Source organism: Azolla caroliniana, unplaced genomic scaffold (genome assembly GCF_043228905.1).
Source record: "Azolla caroliniana isolate FFs.n. ecotype wild unplaced genomic scaffold, voAzoCaro1.0.p SCAF_2, whole genome shotgun sequence".
NCBI classification, from domain to species: domain Eukaryota; kingdom Viridiplantae; phylum Streptophyta; class Polypodiopsida; order Salviniales; family Salviniaceae; genus Azolla; species Azolla caroliniana.
This window is the reverse complement of record NW_028230437.1, coordinates 25,235,796-25,244,139: the sequence shown is the minus strand read 5'-3', so window position 1 is coordinate 25,244,139 and position 8,344 is coordinate 25,235,796. Positions and strand designations below refer to the sequence as shown.

Below are 8,344 nucleotides of genomic sequence, written 5' to 3'. Positions count from 1 at the left end.
TAGAAGCTCGTAACATTGAAAGGATGCACTCCTCCATTTGCAAAAGGACGAAAAATATCCATTACATTTTTTTCGACAAATGTAAAATGTACAAGTAACAAACAAATCAAAACAAGATAGAGAAACTTGGAGCTCACAACCCGGAGGTTGGAAACATTATTGTTACCATACTATAACACTAATTTAACGTTTATCTTTACTTAGGGGGCCAATGTAAAGAATATGCTAGTGTACTCTAACAGATCACATGTTATTTATAAATATTACATTTAATGCACATATATGGAACATGTTGGTATGTGGAAATGATGCAATCCTCAACCTGCAAAAGAATGAAAAATAGTCACTATGTTTGTTCTTTGTTACTACGGGCAAACATTAGAAACAATCCCTCCATTTTGTTTTACATAAAATAGCCCCATGGACAAATTTGTGTTCTCCATTTCAGAAGGTGAAATAGCTCCCCCTACACAAAGTCATATCCTCCATGTCATTCACATTATTGAACAAGAAAGAAAATCACCATTTATTGGTCCCTTGGCATAGTGTATTGGACTTCTTAGATTTATACCCCCATCTTAAAGAGAAACCATAAATTCTCTATAATTAGAGGTGATGACAATATCTTGTCTTTTGGGATGGGAGGATAAATACTCTAATTGAGCATAACATAACCATATGGAAATTTGGGCTTAGTTAAAATATAATACCAATATACGGTCCCAAAGAAGACTAATCGGACATATGCAAACAAAAAAACCATGTCAAAATAAAGACAAACTAATTCAAAGGCATGCATGGATGGCAAAAGGGATTAGTAACGAATGGAGAATCATGAGGTCTAATAGTTGATGGCAAAATGTGGTGCAATTGGCCAACTGCTCTCGTTTTCCTTTAAAATCTAGGTATTTATTTGGAGGGTTATAGTAGTGGTGGATCATGTGCAACGAAGGAATATTTTGTTTTGGCACAATTTATAAAAACATAGCCAACATCAATTTATGGGTTGTTTCAGCAATAAGATCGATTTGGATACTTTATGAATGTGGTATGGCCTTCTTTAATCAAGCATTAAAAAACTCCCCTTTCCAACTTGTGTTTGCTCAATAGAGTGAGGAATGCCTTCTCAACAATTTTTTGGTTTGTGTTAAGAGTCCATTAATGTATAAGATGGTGGCAAATGTGGAATGATCTTTTTCTTTTTGAATGCTCAATCAAGGGTTCTAGAGGCAAGTTCTCATTGCTCAAGGGGAGGGGGGCTTGTAAGGGCAAATGCGCATTTCACCTATACAATGATAGTTTGGTCCATGTACGATGTACGTAAAGTGATACGCAATGGATTAGGGAGACTCGTGATTGGGTCAAAATGAATGCACGGTGCTCCTTCCTATCTTTGTCAGGAAAACGTGAGAGAGAGATTATATTATGTCTTTGGAGGTCAAACATGAAAACCATTTTCACATAATATATGTGAAAGTGACCGGAGACTCTCAACGTTCAAGAACTTATTAATGAATTTCACAATCGAGTGTGCACACATTGTGATCACAAAGAGAAATGTGTGCAAGGATTGGGTTTGGTCAAGGCATGGTTATAGATTATTAAAGGCAAAGCATTTTGTGTGTCAAAGTGTGATACCATGACTCTTGAGCTTGTTTTAGGGCAAAGTGTGCATAGACAATGATTACTCTCATCACTTGTGTTTCAATCCGTGTTGTCTCGCATCGTAGTGGGTTTGAGCTAAATCATATGGAAGGAATACTTTGGGATGGCAAACAACGGGATGGGCTCTAGCATGTATTGATGTGTGTGGGTTTCGTCATTCAACGAAAGACATGGTACGTAGTAGTTAGGTGCAACATAGGGATTATGTATAATGCGGTGAGAGAGAGAGAGATTATATTATCGTCGTCGAAGGTCAAATATGAACTATGAGACTACATAACTAAACTTCTTAGATCTTGTTGTGAGCTTCGATTCAAGTCATAGGTTGTCAAAATCGGACCTCGTATGACAAAGTAATGCCTAAAATAAACGAGAGAGAGAGAGCGAGAGAGAGAGAGAGAGAGAGGTTGCCCAATGGAGATCATGTGGTCATGGGTTTAACCCCTACATTCCACGGTGGCATCTAGTGAAGTGAGAGATATCTATGGAGTTATAGAGAGATGCTAGTAGTATAAACGATTTACCACTAGGGTAAGTTACTTATGAGAGAGAGAGATTTTTAGTTGTATTCCATAGCATACATAACCTATAAGGCTATATCTATTATATGCTTTGGCATTTGGGGCTACCATCACCTTTCCCAATTGTTCCATTACACCCTAAATTATAGGCCATTAAAAGGAAAATTTACACTCTACCTCCACTCATCTTGGACACTTTTGTTTCAAAATTTTGTAAAACTTGGCTAGTGGTCTCCAAGGGACAATATATACTAAATTATTATTATAAAAGACCGGCGCACATCATAATAATCTATCCCACTATGCTTTGGTTAGAAAAACAACCCTCGTGGATCCTTATACACATCTTCCACACTATTCGCACCTACCATTGCATTTAGCCATTGCGCCACCCAATGTACCAAAGGATTTTTCCCCGTAAAGAAGCAAAGAATGCCTCTCTCATGAAACATGGAAAACGCCTTAAAAATTCCCTTACGTGGTGTGGCATCTCCACCATATAATGCCTCTCTCATGCAACAACATGGAAAACGACTTAAAAATTTCCTTACGTGGCATCTCCACCTCTACAATCTCATCTTCTTTTATGTTGTCCACCAATATCTATATTGTGCGGTAAAATCTCATGGAGTGCTTCATTAGCAGCAACTAGAGAGAGAGAGAGAGAGAGAGAGAGAGAGGGGTAAAACTGAGAATTTCGTCAAAAATGAGAGGAGGGGCATTTTGTGTAAATAAATAAAGTGTTTCACAATCGCCTTCATCATCTTCATCCCCTCTCTTTCTTCTGTTTTTAAAACTTCATGCCTTCTTCTGCTCCTGCCATAGCCTGCCATAGCCACCCACAGACGCAGCAGGCGAGGTTGGGGAAACCCTTCATGATCTGAAATCAGTAGCCGAAGAAACAAAAAAAAAACATCATCCTCATCATCAGAAGAAGAATCGGAACCACAGGAATTAACGGAGTCGGAAGTGATCAGAAGAAGAAGAAGAAGAAGAAGAAGAAGAAAAAGAAAAAGAAAAAGAATAAAGGAGCATCAGAAACAGAAACAGAAACAGGGTCCAGGATCAGAAGAAAAAACTACACACACATGGGGATGGAAGCACAAACCTCTAGCAGGTCGATACGCAGCAGACTCGGACCTAACCCTAACATTTCCCTTTCTGGCGCGATCTTCATGTGTAACAGAAGAACAAAGAAAGAGTGTCTTGATCTTCTTCTTTTCGGCCTCCCCGTCAAAAACATAGAACTCGTCAAGCAAATCGTTCCTGGTATGAAGCTTTTCTTGTTCGAATTTGAGAAAAGAGAGCTGTGGGGAGTTTTTGAAGCTACCTCATACGGTGCCATGAATATTGTTCCTGATGCTTACTCAGGAAGATCGTTTCCTTGTCAGGTTCATCTTCGTTGCTTTTTTTCTTTTTTCTTTTCTGTTTTGTGACTTAAATGTTTTAGCTTCTCATTTCGGCATTATGCGTATAATCCAGTGTCACCACATAATACATTTATTTCAATTAATAGGACTGTTTGACTTGACTACTTAATGTTATATTGATATGTCGTTCGATTGGACATGGTTAGTCCTATGTTATTACTATATAGCGTATGTCTGCATATATTTTAACTGCCAGGTTTGTTTGAGATTGTGGTCAACGACACATGATGCGCAGTTAGATTTGTTTCGCAACATGATTTTGGTATAAAAATTATTTGACACTATGGTTTTTGTTCTATGGTATGGATATTATTTCTCACCCCCAACGTTTCCTTTCAATCTTTCTTTTGTTTATATCCAGATGTTTCTGGGCATGTGTTTTGATAATTTGTGTATTTCTACATTGATGTAAGGTAGACTTGTTTCATACCATGGTTTATGCAGTCTGATTGCATGTTAGGATATTTTGAAGACATTGTATAACCATTACATACCTCATTGTTGGAGTTGTTTCAGATTATGCATTGATGCATTTTCTTATGCAAGCCCAGGTTAAGATTATTTTGGATCACTTTTTGTAATAGGACTCCATGTTAGGATTGTTTGAGATAATGCTATTTTTAATGACTCCATGTTAGGGCTTTTGAGATTATGGTTTCTGCTATATGATTCTGTGTAAGGTTGTTTGAGATTGTAAATTTCTATATATACCACCCAGCATAGTTTTTTGACATGGTGGTTTGTGTAATCTGATCCACTCACCGAATGCTATGCATTGTGGATGCCTTCCATCCTGTAGGTTCGTGTGAAACCAATCGGTGAATATTTCTCTTTGAAAGAGGACGAGTTTGGTAAAGCTATCAGGGATAATTATTATGAGAAAAATAAGTTCCATATCCATCTATCTCAAGATCAAGTAAGTAGAATGTTCTCTAAACTCACACCAACTATAAGATCTTTGATATTCTAACTTTTGATTCTGGGTCATCATGGTAGGTCTCCCACCTTTGCAGGTTGTTCCTGAAAAAATATACTACTGAAATCTATCCTGAAGTGCATAATGTGCCAGAGCATGAACTCTGCATTCCCAATAGGTATTCTCTAGGATTAGATGAACAATTACTAGACACTCAGTTGTCTCATACAAACTATCAGGCTCTCCCAGGTAACAATAATATTTGATCAGGTATACTAAACTTGTGAGTATTTCGTTGGAAAATCTGGTTTTATAGCATTTACTGCAGGCTGCCTCAGTCCATTACAATCTGGAGTCCTTGATTATCGGCAGATCAGTGGCCACCAATACCTGGGTACACATTCAAATAAAACATGCCATATCAGTAATGGCTTTGATTTTGGAACATATTCTCATCATACTGGGGATACTGGACTAAATAAACGTTTGATGGAGCAAAAATATGATGGGTTGAATTTAATGCTTGGTAACGAATCAATGGGATCCAATGATAGGTCTGTCTGGTCAAGAATCTCTGCATGCCCAAAGTCACTAATGGGTACGTGCTATGGTGAAGAGAAGGAAAACATTCTCTTAAGCTCAGTTTCAGTGGGGTATTCTACTCTGGCCATTTCACCGTCACCAGTAAGGACACCTAAAGAACCTTTTAAAGGGAAGTCAGATATTACAAATGGTGGTGGTAATCATTGTAGATCTGATCTTCTAGTGGAGAATCATTCCACAGAAGAGTTTGCAATTCGATTCAAGCGAAGAAGATTGAATAACAACCACGGTGAAGAAAGTAATGATCAGCCACCAACAAAGCTAAGGCGGAAATTGTCTAGACCCTCGTTTGATGTATCTAAAGTTCCAGTAGATGTTATGAAATCAGAGACAGAAAATTCATTAAAGAACTCTCTGGTAACTGATGCCAATTCAAAAACAAGGGAGGCTGAAATCTTAGATATAAATCTTCTTTCACAGTGCAAGGATTCTGATTGCACCCAACCTTTGACCGTGGAGGATCAATCATTGCAGACTTCCTTTGCACAAGACAGAGAGGGAAGCCAAGTCCAAATCGTTGCTGCTCCAAGTATTCAGGAGAGCAAGGAGTCTATAGGAAGTGGTGCCTTGGCTATGGAACACTCATTGAGAGACAGTGTTGCCCGAGATTATCGGACAGCAGTAAACCATGCCTTTAATGAAAGGGAACTATTGGCTGACCAAGTTTTTATTTCCAAAGCATTACAGGGTACGTTCTGCAGTGATCGAGTCAATATTAAAGGTTCAGACTTATACCAGGAGATGATGGAATCTAAAACTTTTACCTCCATTTCTGAACATGCAAGTGATAGTGTGAATCATTCGAGTTACATACCAAGGGATTTAATGGTTGACAATCTGTCCATGTCTTGTAAGATGCAAAGTAGGATTGAAACCTTACCAGAGACACATATTGTTGGCGAGGAATCTGTATGTACACGCCTTGCTCTTGGGTTGCCCATACATAATGGTACAAATCATGGAAACATTGAGATGAAGCGTCAATCTCAATCATATAGACATTTCCATATCGGTGGAGATCTACTCTCACTTGGGCAACCTGTTGATGCAAGTAGTGAGGTACAAAGGCAACATGTACGTCTTCAGATGACAAGTGGAAAAGCATCGCAAATATTGAAGAATTCATCCATAGAATATAGCGTCTTAATGAATAGGCCTTATGCTGGTACAGGAGATACTTTGTTGGAAACTAGCGTTGTGCCTGAAACCCATCAAACAGACTTGGTATCGACCAGTTCTCTGAATTTCAGTGATTTTCCCTCTGATGGAAATGGTGGCAGTGGTAGTGATTCGCTATCTGGTAATGCCGGTTTTGTTGGTCTTCAAAAATGAGCGTACTGTGTGTCCGAAATCTCAAGAAATAACTGGAAATTCAATAGATAACATGCTGCTTTCATTGGTCATTGAAAATGAGCTTGGTGTTTGTCCATAAGCTATAGAAAGAGAAGACGGCAACACAGCATATGGTATTATGGTTTCATCGGTAATTGAAAATGACATGCATTTGTCTGATGCAAAGCATCAGTTATGTGGTGCTATTTCAGTTGAAATACTTAGTAACCAATCATAGATTAGTGGCTTGTCTAATGAAATTGACCTGAAATAATTGATGCAAAATGAGATGCAACCATGTGACATAAAAAAAACTTCAGTTATGATATTCACCATGCTTTAAATATGAGCTAGGGGATTAGTTGGTTTCTAGTGTGAATGGAAATTAAAAGCATAAGCAAGAGGTAAAACAAATGAGAAGTCTAAGTTGTTTCTTGTGGTCAATGTTTGTTATGCACCAAGAGGTAATTCTTTGCTGGATTGAAAGATAATGTACAGAAGAGTTGTAATCTCGTAGCAAATGCTGAGTGGTATGTCACATTGAGATGTGAGCTAAGAATTGCTTCTATATATAATCTTGGCCAAGGTAAAGTTCTATTGCTACAACTGTCACGGGTTATCAAGCCATTATATGGATTTAAAGTGCAATCTCATGCAAACTTATTGCGCATATTTTGTGTATCGTTATCAAAACGTTCAAATAGTTTTTGAAGCAGCTACCTTATCAAGCTAGGTTTGCAACTTTCATCTTGTTTCAACGTATTCATATCTTTTGAAGGCATTTGACAATATTGTTTTACATACTGATTATATATATACACATATATTCATTGGTTTGCTACACGCAGTAGTAAGTCCCATACACATTTTTTGGCTTGTTGAATTCACTATCTTTCCATATAGATTTAGATTTAGTGGCTTGTTAAACAATGTAAGTCTCCAGCCATTAAAACAATTATTATGAGAATTTCCCATTATAGTAAAGTTTTGGTGTTCGTTGGATTGGTTACTTGTCTTTGCTGGGTGATGCCTTTTGCTCTAAATGTTGAATCAAGGGAACTATACCCTATTGGTTTGATATGGTTGAAACCCCAAGAGCTCAAGTCACTCTTGAAGATTTAAATGATCATATGACAGACGAACAACTGCTATATTGGATAATTACAATCACAAGCAATTTATGATGTTCAAACTTAAGTAGAAATTAAAAGAATGATGACATTATGGATGGTGCTAGTTGGTAGAGTGATACCAACAATGTGTTGAATGATTTCAGCTGCCAATTTGGAGTCTTAAATGCATAGATTATGTTATTACGAGCATAATCATACCTCAATTAAGCAAGAGGACTTCATGCCAACTCACATTACCTCAGGTTTATTGGATGATATACCTTAGTTTTATTGGGTAATATCTCATTAATTAATTTGATAATATGCAAGGTACTTCAAAGGGGAACCTTGTGTTGTTTCAGTAGTACTTTATACTCCTTGGCACATACATGAAACTTGGGGATCAATCCATGAACAAAAATAAGAGACACAATGTCACATTTTTGTTAGGACCAAGGCAATTTTGTAGAGTGAGCAATACTTTGCCTTGTAAATAAGCAACATCATACAATACATCTTGCACAAATTTGGAGTGCGGCGATGCACTCCTTGAGTCCTAGTGTCCCACTCGTATCAATAGTCCACACATGACAATACTTCAAGAACTCCTTACGGGTTATACAAATTTTAATGAAACAAATTTAAGAAGCTAAGAAATGGGACATTTATAAATTTTAAAGTCGACCTCGCTACCTTGGTGTAATAGTTTACTCTTGATATCTATTCTTGAAAGCATTATTAACATAAAAGGAATCCCTCATCCAT

The 8,344-nt window shown here is 37.5% G+C and overlaps 1 protein-coding gene across 2 annotated transcripts; it reads left to right on the top strand.

The window, feature by feature from the left end:
* The first annotated feature begins 3,070 nt into the window (after positions 1-3,070).
* LOC147867797 (uncharacterized) lies at positions 3,071-7,075 on the top strand. Of its 2 annotated transcripts, none has more exons than XM_087315605.1 (4): positions 3,071-3,577; positions 4,416-4,532; positions 4,613-4,781; positions 4,849-7,075. In XM_087315605.1, the coding sequence occupies exons 1-4, from the start codon at positions 3,275-3,277 to the stop codon at positions 6,465-6,467; spliced, it is 2,208 nt and encodes a 735-aa protein (XP_087171731.1). In that variant the 5' UTR covers positions 3,071-3,274; the 3' UTR covers positions 6,468-7,075. The 2 variants fall into 2 exon arrangements, with proteins under 2 accessions (XP_087171731.1, XP_087171732.1); XM_087315606.1 differs by having other exon boundaries at positions 3,073-3,577; positions 4,861-7,075.
* The last annotated feature ends 1,269 nt before the right edge of the window (positions 7,076-8,344 follow it).